The sequence below is a fragment of the Chroicocephalus ridibundus genome, chromosome 2, assembly GCF_963924245.1.
Source record: "Chroicocephalus ridibundus chromosome 2, bChrRid1.1, whole genome shotgun sequence".
In the NCBI taxonomy this organism is placed as follows: domain Eukaryota; kingdom Metazoa; phylum Chordata; class Aves; order Charadriiformes; family Laridae; genus Chroicocephalus; species Chroicocephalus ridibundus.
Window position 1 is genome coordinate 122,794,831 of NC_086285.1, and position 18,687 is coordinate 122,813,517.

At 39.6% G+C, this 18,687-nt stretch overlaps 1 protein-coding gene across 4 annotated transcripts in view; it reads right to left on the bottom strand.

Moving 5' to 3' along the window:
* NOL4 (nucleolar protein 4) overlaps window positions 1-18,687 on the bottom strand; it is a 196,057-nt gene that overhangs the window by 145,299 nt on the left and 32,071 nt on the right. For all 4 annotated transcript variants that reach the window (XM_063326797.1, XM_063326798.1, XM_063326796.1 and 1 more), the window contains exons 2-5: window positions 16,179-16,328; window positions 5,531-5,642; window positions 4,907-5,019; window positions 779-911 (exon numbers count right to left, since the gene is read on the bottom strand). In XM_063326797.1, coding sequence (XP_063182867.1) covers window positions 779-911; window positions 4,907-5,019; window positions 5,531-5,642; window positions 16,179-16,328 — 508 coding nt within the window. The remainder of the gene's footprint in view (window positions 1-778; window positions 912-4,906; window positions 5,020-5,530; window positions 5,643-16,178; window positions 16,329-18,687) is intronic.

Here is an 18,687-nt window from a genome sequence, read left to right on the forward strand (position 1 = left end):
TGTTACTTCTAATAGCGATAGAATAGACCTGCAGTTTGGGTGTTGCACGTTCACATGCCACTCATGAGCCACTGTGAAAGTCTGCAGCAGACAGGCTTTTTGTGAGCTCCATAGCCAAGGAGAAAGTTCATCCAAAACAGGCCCATTTAACTTGTTCTATAATAAGGGCGGAAATCTAAGAGTATACATCTATGCATCTTCTATGCAATGTAAAACTTTCATGTCTTTCACCAACAAATTAGCTTTGTGTTGTAACTAACCTAGAAATAATTAACATTCAAATTTACAATGCTTCTCGTTCTGTGTTCTCTTCTTTTACTTCTATTTCCACATCGGAGTTTGTCTTTTTCGTGCTTTCTTCTGAATATCACGTCCCAGTTCCTAGCTCTCAAACGATCATGCTTCTGTCACACCCCTCTCCCTCATTTCAACCAGTAAAACCAACTTTCTCAGCCTTCTGGCTTGCCTCAGAAAGATTTGAGTTTCCTTTCTTTTTATGCCTGTGTATGGTCATGCTACATATATAAAAATAGTAAAATAATAATACTTAACATGTAGTGGTCTAAGCACTCACCTGTTGCCTAAGCAACAAATAAATTAACCTGCAAAAAAAAAACCCAACTTCATCCTCTTCATGCTGAGACATAGGGAACATATATTTCAAATTACCTAATGAAACACAATATGAAGAAAAGGACACAGCAGGTACTAAATGAAGGCACAGAATGGGAAAAAGACAAGGCAATACCGCATTTTCTGTACGAAACGAGAGCCTTACCATCCTGCTGGCCCTGGAGGTTCTGAGGACTTTGCATTCTCTCTTCCAGATTTGAGCTGAGGTCGGAGTTCACAGCTGACATCCTAGTTGAGTCACTCATATCAAACTCATCACTTTCTATAGAGCTTTCATCCTGCAAATAGAAAGTTTTAGAGTCTGTCAGAAAACATCATACACTGTTCACATTATATGTGCAGTCCACTCGTTCCCATTTGTTTCACTCACACCTGGTGTGGAGTGTAATTATGCTAAATCTTTGTGTATATAAGCAAACAAGCAGAGCACATGAAGAGCAAGGAAAGCACAGCGTTCATGTGATATGATAATCTGACAAATGCGATTTGTTCAATTATGAGGATATTCCATTACTGAACTCTCTGTTTCCACAGTGTTTTGCAAAAGAGGGCTATAACTAGAGACTCCGTACCAAGTCCTTGTTATTCAAATTTGGTTGAGAAGAGCTCTCCACATTCCCTGCCTGAACCCTCTACCTTTCCCAAGCGATGTCAGTAACCACGTGATGACCACTCACAATAAGATATTTCCGAAAGGCAACTTGACTTGATAAGAATCCATGAGCAAATTCCCTTGACATGATGTCACCCTTACACTGCTATTGAGTTTAAAGCAGCATCTATGAAAATGATAAAGCTTATAAAAGTTCCGGGCATGTTCAAATGACAGACAATGGTGAACCAAAGTAATATAATCACATAAGAATCACTTCAAATTTATTCTGCCTTATACGTCTTTAATATGATTTATCCATAAAGTCTAATTACAGAGCATCTACTAGGGATGATAGCATAGGGGAAAAAGTAAAAGTCCCAATCAAATATTTTGTCTCCATTTATAAAAGCAAAACAGTTTTGGACCTAGTCCAGCAAATGTTCACATACATGTTTACCGTCACTTGTTTCAGTCCCACTAAAGTTCATGCGCCCACTCATGGATTAAAAATTAAGCCTCCACAAGTCTTGCTCTGTAAGCTGCTGAGGCAAAATACAAGCCTAAGGTGATATATCTTCAGTAACAACTTTTCTGAGATAATTACTCCTGTTATGAAGAAAAGCATTTTAAAGAACATAGAGAAAAATATGGCAAATAATTTTGTATCCCCCAAAGACCACTTTAAAACAGTTTTCCAACTAATTTTTTTTTTTTAAACAAAAACAGTACTGACAGGATCCTGACTATTTTTCTGGGTTGTTCACCAGAAATGACCTAGAAAAAGAGCCATCTTTAGAATATGATTGGCTGTGTACTCATTGTGAACTGGTTTCTACAGATACTAATATAGCTGCTTTCTTCTTTCTGAGTGCTTCCCCTTAAATCTACTCTTCTCTTAGGTCTCAGTGATGTTTCCGGCTTGCGTGCATGTTTCTCTCATTTTCAGAAGGCAAGTTCCCTGCAGTCATGACCCTTTTTAAACTGGGATGAAGTACTGCCAAATGCCATTCAGGAGTGAGAGTGGGACAACACACAAGGCAATGCTGTTCTGCACTGTCACACCAGGACAACGACAAATAATGAAACAAACATACCTTGTTCTCAAAGTTTTGTAAAAAACTAAATGGAAGAGTGAGGGCTTCTCTAGTGGGCACCTGTCAGCCTTGCCCAGGTAAGGTGGGAGCACCCCAAGAGCAGCAGGAGCAAATACCCAAACGCTGCCCTCACACAAGAACTGTGGTGCCCAGCAGCCTCCTGCCCAGAGAGACAGGGCTGAGGCACACACCAAGATGGTTCTGAGGTTTAGGGAAAATGCACACTGTGTGTTCAAAGAGCAAGACGAGAACACAGACTCCCCCAGAACTTCTGGAAAGCTGTGCCTCTGTTAAGACACAGTGGTATTTCTCACTGAATCCTGCAGGAACCAGAAAGCAGCAGCTTACATTCTCCAATTCTGAGCTTAGGCAATCTGTATGGGCTCACAGAAGGGGAGCTCTGGCTATCCAACACGTGCATAAGCATAAAACAGCACACATGGGTAGCCTGTGTTTGCCTACAGCACCCTGTGGAATATCTCCACCTCAAACTCTCCCCAAACTGTGTAAACATTTATCTAAATCTGCAGGACACAGAGGCATGGGGAGAGGAGCTGGGAGCCACTGGTACCAGTTGCAGCACAGCTATAAATTCTCACACAGTGATGAAGTTCTCCTGTTAGATGAAGTCTGCTTCCCTTTCATAGATGGCCTTAGCTTGAAAATGATCAACCCAGGATGAGAGAATTAGGAGGCTTTCAGTCACTACGCTAGCTAGTTGTGGGATCCAAGTTTACTCCTATCTGAATTCCACCGCCTCCACAAGAATACAGATATGATTGATGAAACCTTGGAAACAGAGCCTTCCTACAAACCCAAGCATGTTTTTTAAGTGCATTAAATAGTTTGAATGTATGCACCAAAAATCTTCCTGCTTTGAACTACACTATTTTCGTTGCCATTTTGTTTTCAGTGCAACAAATGTACAGCCTGAAGAAAAAATAAATTCTTAGCAAAACTCTGCCTTGAGAAAAGATGTAAAGATTATCTTGAGAACTTTCCTTGTGCCCACTCTGCCCTGGCAAAGACATTATTACTAAAACATATCAAAAATTACTTTTATCTTCATAAATCCAGTGCTACAAATATTTTATAAACAGCAACATTAGAGTTGGGCGGGGAGGTACCAAGCAATGGTGCTTCCTGATGCCACCATATCACCTCCACTTGTTCATTTTGATCAAAAACTGATTTAACACTAATTTCAGTCATCAGACCAGAAAGTTTACACCTAAAAATTCAGGCTGCCGAAGCATGTGGCAGGTGACCCTGATCCAGCATGAGTGCTTGACCCTGTCGTGGGAGGAGTAATTCTCAAAGGGAAGAAGAGGAAAAAAAGAAGGAGTCCTTTAACTCCTAAGGCTACTGCAGAGATAAAGCCTATTTTCTCCTGCTGCTTCAAACCCTGCTGTCAGATTCCTGAAATGGGGCAACACACAGAGGGGAGATTCAATAGGAGGGAAAGACAACCAGGCTGTATTTGTGCATGAAGGACTCTGAGTCAGGGATCTCTCCTCACGCCCTCCACAATTAAAAAAAAGGCAAAAGCAAAACAAGGATCCTAGTATTTCTGGAAGAGTGATGAAATTTCCGTTCTATGGGGTGTTGAATAATTCATAAATCTCCACCAATATCCCAATATCTACTTATTATGAAACCAAATCTGACTGACTCCATGGAAGTCAGGAGTTAGTCAGGGTCTCTTTGACATAATCCAGCTGTTAAGGTTGGGTTTGAAGGTTTTCTTTATTAAAAAATATCTTGTAGTCAGGCAGAAGGACACAGCATGCAGGACTGCTTTTTGGTTAGCACATAGCTGGTCTTCTAACTATTTGGCAGCTCAAATGGTAAATGAACACATTTCTAGCAAAATGAGCTTATTACATGTAATTCGGTAACTGCCATCCAACTGATGAAGCACTTCTTAAGATCTGGAAAAACTGAATAAATCACATAAAGAAAATCATTTTTGAGGAGAAATAAATATAATACAACTCAATGCCAATTCTCTCTGAAGAAGCTTGATTCTCAGCCTACTTCTGTTCCTTTTTTTCTGGTTTTATTTTTTTATTCAAAGTTTCAAAAGCAACCCCTACTCTTATTTTATCAAGCTTTTTGCCTTAAAGATTTCAACTGATGTTGCCAGGGGCTTCCATCTATCTCACTAAAACGTGTTGTATCCTGCCTTCTAACCTTGAGAACACTATGCCATTCATTTCAGCTGTTGGTGGTATTGCATTCTAGACGTAGACAATGAAAGTCACTTCTGAGCACAGCACTAAGTCTCGGGTGAACATGCTGCCCCCATTATCGTTTCTGCCGGTCCAGACAGTAAAAGGGCACCTTCAGGTAATTTGAAGCAGTACAGCGTATTACCCCTAACCATGGAAGGGTGGTAAGTCATGACATTTTCTCTCAATCTGATTACTTGCAAACAGCCCTAGTTTGGTTTCAGACTCACTATTCTAGCAACGAAATTATAAAGATGGCATCAACAATCATCTTCAATTGGTTTCCTGGCTACCGCAAAGACAAGCACCAAAGAACACAGGAGAACAGAAAAACAAAAGATTTCAAGTTTTACCTCATCTTGCTGTGAATTTAGTAGCTGCAGCTTCATGTGTTTCATATAAGCCATAGTAATTGGCATGTTGTAATCAATCATACTGGTCACCAAAGTTGGAGGTTTTCCATTATCTGCAATAAAAATATTTATTATGCATTATATGCTAATTGTGGAGGCTACTTGAGTCTACTCTGCAGTCAAAGTCAGACAGTTATGCCATTTAGTTCTAACTTTGGCATTTTCAATTGCTTGTTGATTGTACAGATGGAAGTTTCCCAAAGAAAAATGAAAATCAAGTTCAAACCCTGAAAAGTGATGAGTTTTTCTACCCTAAATGACTATAGCACAGGCACCCTAACTATTCCTTATGTTTAAACCCCCATATAAATGTTTCCATAGCAAAACAAATTTTTTCCTCCAGATAAAATCACCTTACTATTGCAGGTGCATATGGCATTACACTCCAACCTTAAGCAAAAGCAGAAGATTCACTACCTTCCAGCTTAAGTAAATGAGATGATCTGACTTATTGAACTGTTCCAGTCTACCAAATTTTTATGAACCCTCACTTAAGCTAGGAAAACACAAATGGGTATTAGGAATAAAATGACTTTACATCCCACTATTTGACATTAAAACCACCTTTATGATCTGCTCCATCTGGGTTTAAATGCATTCTTTTCTGGCACTCTGAGCAGCTCATTAGAAATCGTGTCACCGCTTCTCTCGGTAGGAAGGCATAGGTCTCTGAAATCTGAAATGAATAACAAAATATAGGTGTTATTATATAAGCTGATTGAACATGATTTAACAGAACTGATCATTGTATTTCCAAATAAGGCACATTATCTTATAATGCCAGGAAGCACAATGAAAGCATGTTCTGCATACTATGTAGGATTTCAAGAAACATCTATCCAATCTGCCTACTTATCAAATACTGGCTAATAACAGTTGATATTGAACAGAATTTCACTTCTATCAAAAGGGGTTTTGTTTTCTGTTTACAGGGTTTTTTTCAATTTCCTTTCAGCACAAAGATTCATACATGCCGGGCATCCCACTGAGGGATGTTTCTAAAACAAGTTGAAAAGCAACGTTTTTCTTATAATCAATATCAAAAAAAGAAAATGCTTGGTTTACATGCTCTATTTATTTTTATTGTAACAATACATAGACAGATACAGGACTCAGTGCATTACAAGCAATGACAGTCTCCCTGATAGTTTAACTTTGTATTTGAATGTTTTGGGAAAATATTCTTGGAAAGCTTATGATTTAATACTACAGGGTAAGTAAGTTATTTTTACTACTGGTTATAGAATTTAGGAGTCACTTGATTTTAGAGACTGCTTTACCTGGAGATACCTTGAAACAACAGATTTTGGTTGTTTCCTCCTTTCAACATTACCATTCTTTCCAACTACATACTTGCAAGCAGATGTCAAAGGGACGACTTCTTTTTTGAAAGGGGAGAGGAAGAAGCAGTTACTGCCGGTTTTAAAGATTGCATTCACCCCCCCCCAAGGATGCATCTATCTTTATAGACATTTTTGCCTTGCTGAAAAGGACCTGAAGGTGATGGTCAGTGCCAAGCTGAAAATGAGCCAACAGCATACTCTCTGATCACAGATAAAGAAAATCTCATACTGGCTGCATTAAGCATACAGCCAGCAGATCAAGAAAAGTTATTACCCCTTTCTACATGGTGCTGGTAAGACAGCAGCTGAAATGATGTGTCTGGTTTGCCACTCCACAGTTCAAGAAGGCTGCTGAGAAGCAGGACAGGGCTCTCTGGAAGACTACTGCGGTGGCTGGAGTCCAAAGCCGGTGACTTGAAGGAAAGGTTGAGGATTGAGGTTGGATTTGTTTCATGTGACAAAGAGTAGGTCATGAGGTAGGGAGAGATCTAATTGCAACCCACCACTGCCTGAAGGAGAGTACCAAAAACGGCAAGAAATTCTTCAGAGGGTAAAAGCAGGGACAACAGCCACCAACTGCAGTTTGGGATGTTCAAACTGGGCATCAGGAAAAACTACTTCTCTAGGAGGCCAGGATGTTTTCAAGACATTACCAGGCAAAGCCATGGCTTTTTTTGTGATTCATTATATAAGTTGATGTACATCCACTGAACAGTGCAACTGTTATAAGGAATCTCTAGCCCTTCTTTTCCCAGCCAAGGTGATTGTCTTGCAATGGAGATAATCCCCAAAGAAAGATGAAGTGCCAGCAATAGGGATTAAAAGAAGAGTCAACTGAATCTATTCCCTTATTGTAAAACCTACAGCAGGAGTTGATTTCCTATCAAGCACCGCCTTGATGCAAGTCTCTGCAGGAAGTGCAGAAGGATGGAGGTGGGGTGTATGAAAATGCGTATTCAAGAAGGAGAATATAACTTTCTTCAACTGTATGTAAATGGAATAATATACTGTGCAAATAATTTGTGCCCCTTGCAAGGGTGCTAAGAGGAGGAGGAATGGCCAGTTTTCATGCTCTTACACTCTTCTCCTTGGCTTGTCACCTGCTTAACCTGTGTTGAAACTTAACGTTTCCTAAAACTCCACAGACCAAATTTATCAGTGACAGTAATTTGCCAAATAGGTGGAGTTTAAATTAGTGTTTATTGATGTGACATGAGTCATGGAAATACATGGAAATGATACGTTGCAAAATAAGAACGCAAATTATACCATCCTGTTTATGGTATTGCTGTTTGGGCTGGTTGTTGTTGTTGTTTTCTTATATAACAGAAATCTTATTTGAGGGGGAGAAGGGGATTAGTATAAAAGCAAAAATTGTTCTGTGATGAAAATTGGCAAAGATATTCTCTGGCCTGAAACAATTTATCTGAAAATGAAGGCACTAAATTAAGCCACTTTTGAATGGGAGATCCTACCAAAAAATATTTTCAGATTATTTTTCCTGGTCTTTATACCACTGAACAGATGCTTATTTACCCTTCTAAATATGGAAACATTGGTTATACTCATGCTTTATGGCATCTAAAAAAAGAACTTAAAATTATCTAGAATTTAGCATTAAAACAATTGGTAAGTGCACATACGCAGCAACCTCTCTCATAACATTTAACACATTTAGCATTGTATTGAAATTAATGGAGCTTACACATGGATTCATTAGCTGTCTGCATTTGATAGGAATGCTCCATTTATTCTAATCAAGAATCTCTGTCAAAATTCCAGTTCTGCTCAAACAAGATGAAAATCCTCCATGGAAAGCAAGTAAGCTAAGGCCCAGATTTGATAGGTATGCTCCACTGACTATAAGGGAACCGGGTTTTACAACTAAATTTGTCCACATAGCAGATGCTTGTGTCTCCAGCCTCCCACAGCAACACAGTTTTAAGGATGCCCTTCCTTAAGTAACACCAGTTTTCACAAACTTGCTCCCCTGTTTACTTTGTAATTTGAATCAATCACTTACATTCCAATACTTCAGGCTGTATAAACTGGCATAACACAATAGGTATGGCATTAAAAGAGATACGCAGCAGGCATAACCCACAGCTTTCCTTATTCTTGCTGCTTGAATATACACTAAAAGTTCGTTCCAATTTTCAATGCCAGAAAGCTTACACAAAAACCCCCAAACCTCACGCCCCCACCAGTGCAGACTCCTGTTTGCCTTTCTCATTAAAGAAGGGCTCATCTACTTTACAAGATACAGATAGCCACTTGATCACTCTGGCCATGCTCCAAACCAGCTGGCTTAGCACCAGCTGTAGCTGGGAAGCTCTCTAACCAAATTAGCACAGGGCCAAACACAAAATCCTGTATTTCACTGCTCAGTAGAGTTTACCAGCTTGTGCACGAGGTTGGGCTGATGTAGTTCATGGAGCTGGCTTTCATGTGAGTATTTCAGAGCACAACCTGGAGGCTTATGACACTTTCTAAGTAACTACACAGAAACACCTTAGACAGTGGTCAGACTTCATCAGGAAAAATTGTTCCTGTCCTCTATTCTATCTGAAAGGAAGCAATAATGACTTGGTCCTCACTGATGCTGTACAGTCTCACTGCCTTCAGCAGCTCTGCTCCTAGCTCTCTTCTCAAGGCTGTTAGCTAACAAAAAATATAGCCACAGCATCTCATTTAGTGATGTGCTGCAAGAAAAGAATATTGGTTTATTGCAATTCCACATGAAAAAAAAAAAAAAAACCAAACAAAAAAAACAGTATTTTTGTATTTTAAGAAAATTTCTGTATTTTAAGAAAAAATAAAGCCAGAAAAATTAAGTGGGGGATATTGCGTTATTTACATCCGCACACTGACAATGCAGACCAGCACATTTTTGGCATGACTTACTGCTCATGCACATGGCTGTACCAATCAAAGAAAAATCAGTGCTGATTTACCATATTGATAAAATTACTTGGATTGCTTTAAAAATCACAAGTATATTTTTTTCAAATATGAAGCTTTACAAGTATGCTGATGGGATTCCTTATTCTTACTAGTGCTTTATTGCACATTAGTATATCTTCTGTTGCTTGTAGAAACATGTTATCTTGTATCTGGATGTATTCTCTATCATGGACAAATCAAAAAATAAGCAGATTCTAGCAGATTGGTGTTTAGGTACTGTGTCCTAAGTATACCTCTTACAGATGAATGCTTTTTACATTGCAAGGGAAATAAAATTATATGAAGAAGAAACGAGACATCTGCATTAAGCAACAAGTGCAAAAATCATACAGGGTTTGGTTTAGCTTCAGAAGTTACAGGACAAGAAGCAAACATTTCCTAACAATATAGTACATGTTCACCTGCACTTATTTCATTTTAACAGTTGACTTCAGCGGCTTCAAAGTTAAAACGTTTATGATCTTATTTCACCATTCACAAAAAGCCTATGATATAATAGATTTTGACATTTATCAACCCATCCAAAACATCGCCCAGTGACGAAGGTCTTCTAGTCCTACAATTGACCTAAATGCTGTTGACTGGATCCCATGAAGAGCACAACTACTACAAAGCAAGTAATCCAGTACCTGAGCATGTAATCTGATTTACAGTGGAGCTGTGATGCATGCCCTAATTGTCCATGAGAAGCATATTGCATTCCTACCACATCATTGCAGGCAGAGAAAATGGGTAAAGTCTCTCCTTTATGCTCTCCAATATTCAGGTTATTTAAGTGCAGGATGTTGTGACGATGTAGCTTTCAGAGTTACATTTTTATTTGGAGAATTAACAAGCTCTAAACCGAAAGGCAGATTTTAGGACACATATGGCAGAACAGGAAAGACAAGTGTGAGGAGAGGGAGTGAAATTTCGCAAGGGAACCTATTAACCCCTAAAAAATTAACATGGAGGATGTATGTGTAGTCTGGAAGATACGATGTGCCAGAATAGAGATTTTTTTGTTGGTGTGTGTGTATATTTTTTTAATTAAGGAGCTTAAAGCGGGGGGAGATGATCCAAAGATGACTTCCAAGAGGAGAGAGAGAGAGAGACAGGGAGAGAGAATGAAGATGGTAATCTGTCCTGGGCCCACAGCCATCAAACCAGGTGGTAGAAATTGGTTTCTTGATGACAGGAGGGCAAGCCAGCCAAGGAAAGCCCTCTCCTTTCCTCAGCAAGAGGTCAGAATAGAAGGCTGACATAGGAAAGCAGCTATATTACTGCTGGGAGTTTTATCAAGAGCTCACTACCCTGCTACACTGGGGAAAATGCTGTTCCCTCTCGTGCTAAACTTGTGCTTCACAGATCCTTTCCCTTCCCTCCCCATGTAGCAGAAGCTGCTTTTTGCAAGGGAAGTGACAGGGAGCACCTGCTAACGGGACCACTGCCAGGACACTCAACACTCACCCTTTGCAAAGAAGCAAGAACAAGTCCATAGAGTAAAAGTGCTTGGCTGTTTCACTGAGCACACAGGAACAGTGTAGATGCAAGGATTTAAGCGTGTTAAGGCCCTGCACAAGCCTTGTATTCTTTTGCTTCCCCAAGGACAAAGTCTGCCCTGGAGGGAAACCAGCCAGACCCCAAACCTGCTTTAACCCTGTTAGATCAGGGAAGTTGTACTGGAAGGAAGGATGTTATTTTACAGTGCGATCTGTCAAAAAATTCTTCCCCGAGGAATACATGTTCACTGTGATGCTCAGAGGGGACTCGTAAGTACATTCCTGTTTTGGGAGGAGAAAAGAGTCATGCCATGTTTCACAATCGGAGGAAGGCTTTTCTCAGGGTGACAGGAAAGAGGGAGGGTACTCAACAGCCTGATCCCAAACCAAGAAACATTTATTACTGCAACAGCTGGATGAAGCACAGGACCCCAGATATTGCCCCACACCTAATAGACTCCTGCTATGCCTCAGATGTTATATATTTATGTAGTACCTATCTGAAAAGAGTCTTGCTTCAAGCTACTTTCCCTTGACACATCAATATCTCCCCCATGTTTTACAAGCCTATTTCTCTTCATGCTCATCAGCCCGGTGCTCCTTTTTCATTCATGGGTTCGGAGTTTTATTAACTAACTGACCCATTTCTCCTGCTCAGATATCGCAACACTCACTCACAACTCAAGTTCACTGCTGTAATGTTTCAAGGCTTTGCACGGTGGCTACGCAGGCTCAACAGGCAAATAATAGATCACCCTTCACAGATAAAAATATTCAAGTAAAATACACACATAGAATTTAAGGTGCTTAATGTGGCTACGAGACTTACACAAACATTCTCAGGTAGATGATGCACTTAGTTATGGAACACTTTGTCCAGATATAACATACATAGATGAGGCATTTACTCTACTGTTTAAATGAATGAAAATCTAACATCTTTTTTAAAAAAATATTAAAGAAAGTAAAGAGAATAAAATCTACTCTGAATTATAGGGTTTGATCACTAAATCTAGCCTACCTGTACCCATAACTGGGCTTGAGAGGAGGCAGAGATGTTTTCCATCTTCAGTCTCATCACAAACCATTTTAGTTTCTTGAAAAATGTAATAAGGCTATTTTTTTCCTGGTTTGCACTGAATCACAAAGAGTTGTCCTAACAGCTTGAGCCTGTTGCATTATGCTGCTACTGTAGCCACAACTTTTCCCAGTTACTCCCACATCTGATATATCCCTCAGCACCTGAATTTAAATTTTAGACACAGCTGAATAGTTTAAATCAAGAAAAGCAGCTCTACAAAGGCACAAAAAGCCCACTATGCACTTGTTGCACGCCTTTGCCAATATACCAGATGGATTCTTTTCCTGAACACTTCTCTCCCATGCGTCCCCATCTCCACTTTGACACTGCAGTTCTCCTTTCAGGGTGGGATGCCTACACAAAAATAAGTCCTTTAGGACAGAGAGTGAAAAGTACTATCCCAAAGTAATGCAGTTCCTCTAGGACACGAAGCTGTAACAGTGAGTACTACCAGAGTCACCCCTATGAGGATGCTTGGTACTTTCTCCCAGCTGCTTAACCAATTCCTTGCATTGGGACATTCCACCCCCCTCGCTATGGAGCCCAGCAGAGGAGCGGGGGGAATGCAGGACAAGTAGGGACCTGTTTGGGCATCACTACTTTCCTTGGCACCAAGGAACATGATCTTTTCACCTTCTGCGCCTTCCTAATCACCTGTGCCCCTGCTGAGCAACCAACTCGGACAGGCCTTGTGTCACATATCCTGCCTTTGTGAGGGAATTATCTCCCAGATCGAGGCCCTTGACGTTTTCCCTGTTTGTAAGCTTCCCTTGGAACTGCGGAAGTAGCTGATATTATAAACATCATATTAAGTATTCCTTCAGTCTGGTGTACTCCAGATATGATTTGAAGTTCTTGGTTTCACTTTATATATATGTCAGGTCTCTTTTTTTTGCTGGTGTAGATCTACCTACATTTATGTTGGCAAGGAACACAGCCCATCAATCTTATATTGTATACAAGTAGGGCACTTGAAATGAGCACAAAACCTGCCAGTGAAATGGGAAGCTTCTTTTTTTTGCATATTTTCAAGGTTACTCTCCCACATGATCCTTCTCGTTTGTTAGTGTGCAGAAAAGAAAACAGGAGCTTATTTTAAACTTAAATATTGAATTAATCTATAGGGTTTGTGCCATGAAATCATAAAGTTTGAGCTTGGTACATTGCTGCCCCAATTAAAATATAAAGGCTCCCCTCCAACATGCAGCTCTTTTAGAGGTATCAAGCACCATATCCTATTTATCTTCCTGTGCAGCACCGCTGTAGGAAGCCCCACAGAAATCAGTTGTAAAAATGCCATTCGTTTCCACACAGTTAACATATTCAAGTCTGTGCAGATTACAGATTCACTAATTGAGTTTGTAAGCTGTTCTGAACACGCTTTCAGAGAGACACACTAATGTGTTTTAGCACTCCAGCATCTGGGGTGACTCTATCAAAAATTAAAAAGACCCTACCTATTCCAAGTTTGTTACTCTATATGAATGCAAACAGTAGTTAATTAAGTCACCTTTGACAATTCCATTACCGTTCTAATCATGCTTGAGTGCTATTCAAAATTTTGAGTGGATCAGGTTCACTATTGAAAATAGACACACACATATAAGCAAATTAATGACTTAAAATCAATATGTTTCAATTCTTAGGGATGTGCCATTAAATTTTTAGAAATACTCAAGTACTGAAAATCCATGACAATATTTATGAATTTCAGAAGTTTAGCAATTTTGTACCAAAAATTGTGGTGTTTTTCTCCCCATCATTTCTCTGTTAAAATGTTTTGGTTATCCAGTTAAGAGAGCAGAAGCAATGTGATCATCACATGCCAGGAATTATGAATAACAAATAGCAGTTGTAGCATACAGTTTGTGTTTTCCTTCTCTTCACTCAAATTATGTGGTGAATACTTATGCATGATAAATACATTCACAGATCTCAAGGATGATTCACTTTTGACATGTAAATAAAGAAACAAGACTAAATTAATCTTGTTCCCAAGTCACTTAATAAAATTAAACCCCACCAAAGTACCTCAGTTTGATTTATAAAGCTTTTAGGGTATAATGTTTTGTGAGACAGTCACCCAAGACACTACCTCTTTCTTCCTGCAGTGCCACAGAGGAGATAGATAGATATTGCGTGCCTTGCTGGAACAGACCAACTCTACAGCTCATCATTTTTAGTGAAGGTATTTTCATGGACAGGTCCAGTAAAGGAGCATACCAGTTAGTCTGGTAGAGTTTGAGGCCTGATTACTTAACCTAATTCTCATGTCAGGATAGAGAGCAAGAGTTGATACTAATTTGTCCTGGAGTTTTTCCTTTTTTTAATCTGTGGAAGTCTTTAAAAATTACATATGTGAATACTATCCTTGGGAAATATGACTCAGTGCCCTTACTAAACTAATATGCAATTAAATGAATGCACAAATATTGCAGACTCTGGAAACGACACAAAATTTGGGCATCCTTATCCTCTGCTCATAATGACGTAATAAGCTCAGGTATCAATTGCAATAAAGGTTGACATCAGATGAATGCGTGTAGGCTACTGAATCTGCACAAATAGTTCTCCTCACCGAAGAGACACTAGTTGTCTTTCCTGCTCTTCACAACAAATATATTTCTTATCTGACCTGGAATCATGGGATTCTTATGGTAGTAAATATTATACTTGGCATGTATTTGTAGAATGATGACTTGAAGTATTGTATTTATTGTAAGTATTATTTATTATATAGTTGGCAGCACTCCTTATACTTGTGTATTATTATACAAAGTTTCTGACCTATACCTTTGAACAGCTTACTGAAGTAAAACAAAATAGGAAGAGAAAGGTCAACCAAAATATTACTTTTCTAATGCTTTCTAAAAGAGAAGACCCAGTATCAAAACAGCCAAAGCGATAGACGAAAATTAATTTAGACCGTTTGTGTTTGTTCACCCTGAAATATCACTCCAAGCCTTACAAAAGCACACCCAGATGACTGGTATCTTCCTTCATATATCTATCTTAAGGTTAATACCGCTGGGAACAAATTATAAGAAATTTTGCCAAGAGCTTATCCCACAACAATATACTATATACAATATAACCTATAAATAAAATATCTGTGAAGGGATTCATAGATACATAGTAAAGAAATATACCCCCCCCCCCCCCAAAAAAAAAGAAAAACAGTAACAGAAAAATAGCTATTTCTTATGACTAAAATTGAAGATGTGGGTATCAGAAACCTGGAGTTCCCTCGCATTTTGGTGACCTCTGACGAAAAATGGCTGACGCAACTACAGGTTGTTTTTAAGGTGAACAACACTGTGTTCAGGTTGACAGGCCACCTCAGGGCCCTGTGCGCAGCCCCCCACCAGCCCTGTCGTGCTGGAGCCATGGGCAAAGGTGGCCCAGATGCCCTGCGCCCTGGCCAGGGCAGTGGGACGGGTCCTGGCTGGGAGTCCCTGCCCTGCCACCATGGGGGAGCCCCCAGTGCTTCAGCAGCTGGAAACAGCTGGGCAGGCAGACGAGGATCAACTGCTGAGCGTGCCTGGCACTATCACAGCCCTGCGCATGGAAGTTTGGCCATCCAAATCCAGGCAAGCACATACATTTGAAGCACCTTGGGAAAGTGCAGTAAATGTTTCATTAGTTCTCCGTGAGAAAGAAAGTGTTATATTTGTGCCACTAAGCACAGAAGGTATTTATAGCTATTTTAAGGCAGTGGTTGAAGTGGTTATGTCAAGCAACAACGTATAATTAAAAATCTTAGAAATAATCATCTCTCTCTACTCAGACAGTCTATGCAAGTGTGAGAGCTGCCTTCTCAATACTTCTCTCATTGTACCTCGTAGCTTTCCAGCCTTTTGAATTTAGTATATTTACAAGTTTTCATGCTATTAAACCATTAAGTATACGTAGTCTGCAGCAATAAACTATAAGGCAAGTTCATTCATATGCTGAAGTGCAGCATCTCATTTAGCAAAGTTGTGGCGATACTTTTTAGGTCTTCTTTAAGACTTCAACCATTTAACAACAATTAATTAATACAGAGTTACTAGAGAAATTGTCAAACCGTTATAGAAAGAGTAAATTCTTTGCTTGCACCAATGAAAAAATCTCTACTGAAGTCAATGGATCTGGTCCTTATCACCCAAGAAATGTGTGATGTGCATGTGTATGTTTTTCATGCATTATTGAAAGATCTCTGAAATAAATTTGAGGGTAAGGGTTGCAGTACTAATTCAGCTGGAAAAAACACAATTTGCATACCATGTGACTAAACCCAAACAATTCACACTTTTAGAGAATGCCATTCACTTTTAGTTGGTTGGTTGGGTTTTTTTACTTACTGCTTTATACGTTCTCTTTTGTCCAGCATGTTTTCTGATTTGTTCTCCATTAGGCCCAGTTTCAACATGCATGGAATAGATAATGTCAAAGAAATCTTCTACCACGGCTACCCGCCGTAAAGACAGCTTCTCATCTACACCTACTCCATCCTGAAAAGGAAAAAAAGATAAAAGAAAAAGTAAGGAGGATGGGATGAATAGATAAATTATGATAATCATGGGACGCGTTCTCCTTTTTTAGCAGGAAGTTAAAGACCCTTCCACTGAGATCTGAAGGTCACCCACCCTGTGAACGACAGAAACAGTACTGTAGGAAAGTTGTATGATCAGTCAGATCATATGGACTCTTGCAAGCAGTCCATTTTGCCAAGCCAGGGCATTTGGTCTCTCCACAGAAAGTGATCTTTCACTCCAGTATTTAAAAAAGCGGAACAAAAATATCTGTGTTACTTTCTCCAAATGCACAAACAAGATTCAAAGGCAGAGGCAGTCCCAAACACATGTCACAGAAATGCATTATGCGGCTGTTAATAAGAACGCAACAGCTCTTTTATCCTCGCATTCCCCTCCCAGTAAATCTGTACCTAGCACTTCATAAAGGTATTTAATAAAAGGTTTTAATTCACAGGTGACAGAGCTGACTGTAATTATGAATACAAAGGAAGTTGTTACAAACAATTTACCCCTGCAAACCCTGCTTGAAAATATACTCCACAAAGACATATCACAATATGAGGAAAAAAAAAGGATATTTTTAAAATTTGTGATTTTTGCACACAGATGTCTGGTTGGAACAAGTGACAGAAAAGTGAGGACACCTACCATCTGATTTTCAAAAGTGATAGTGCCATGGTAGCTAAAGACTTCTAAAGATAAACAGTACACAATGTCTCTGAAATTAATCAGTATAGTTCAATTCATGCCTTTTAAATAGGACCATCCATAGGAGTTGTTTGGGTTTTTTTACCAGATGTCTATGGATTCACTTCTAATGAAGGGGCGGGAACTGGGACTCTTCTTTTTCCAGAGCAAGAATCTGTCAAGCCGGCTGGGTTTTGTAATACAACATAAGTATATGAAGAATAAAATAAGAACGGCCAATTCACTGGTACTCCAGCACAGCCTCCACTCTGGAGGCAGCAGTGTCACCTAACCTTCAGCATGTATTTGAAGCAGTAAGTGCATTCCAAACTTAACACGTTTGATAATACTGTTACTGCTGCTGTAATTCATGCCACAACAAAACTCATTTACATTGACCCTTTTGTGACAAAACATGCGAAATTATTGCTGCGGTGACCAAACAAAGACCAAGGATGAGAAATGAAAAGGCAATAGTTACATACGACTCCCAGTTGCCATCCCCCTGCTCATAACTTCTTGCTAACCCATTCCAGTAAGTTTGCTGGATGTGGACAAACATGATTTATTTTTGTCACTGCCCCTGTTTTTATTCCAGCCCACTTGCTTTTATTTTTTATAGAGTTCATGGAAAGAACCCAAATTATCCCAATGGCTCCAAAGAACCCCCTAGGGTGACACAGACGAGCTCTGACACATTCCCAGCAGTGCCAGAGAAAATGTCAGTGGCCCTATAGCATAACTTCCTAAATGTGCATGACTCCATATTATATCAGGTTAGGAGTTGTTGATATGCTACCAGCCATAAAAGTTTTGTTCTGTCCTGCTCCATTATTCCCCTGCCTCTCCCCAACCTTCTTCAAAGAGGTCCTTGCCCAAAATTACATTGTCCCTTCCACCTGCACAGCAGGCAACTGGACCAGAGCAGAACTTCCTCGCGTGCATGATGAGATGATTGCCATAGTCCTGACAGAAGTGACTGTGCTGAGGATTCAGGGTGGAGGAACATGAGGAATTTGCAGCGCAGTCTCCACCACAGTTACAGCCTCAGAGAGATCAGCTGGGAACAAGTGTTCTGAGAAGGCAGAGAGGTTCCCACCCCATGAACAGTCCCTAAAATTTCACTAACCACCAGCTCAAAAATTTTGTCACATCATGACTGGTTCTGATATCAGCATCATTAAGAATTTGCTTGCTATTGCCCACCATTATTGCCCGCTATTTAAAAAAAAACTTTAGACATGGGGCCAACATAAAATCTAGATCTTTGCAGCTTTAATCTTTAGGGGAATTCACACGTGAGCCCTGTAGGAGGTCTCATCTTCAATCATTATTTTCTCACCACCCAAACAGCACAGTGGGAACCCTAATGATTTCAAACACTCTTATTATGACGACACCGTTATCTCACGCCGCTCTCTGAACACTCAGAAGTTTATAGTGTTGATTAACTGATAAAGATTTAATCTGTTTATTACTAATGAGTTTTGTTTTAGGAAATTTCCTACGGGGCAGCTCTCTTTTTTAATTAAAGAGAAACGCATTACAACCATATTAATTTAAAACCTGAGATGCCACCTCAGCAGAGCTGACACATGCAAACATCAGGAATACATGCAAAGAAGAAACTCAACAAGAAAACTCATTC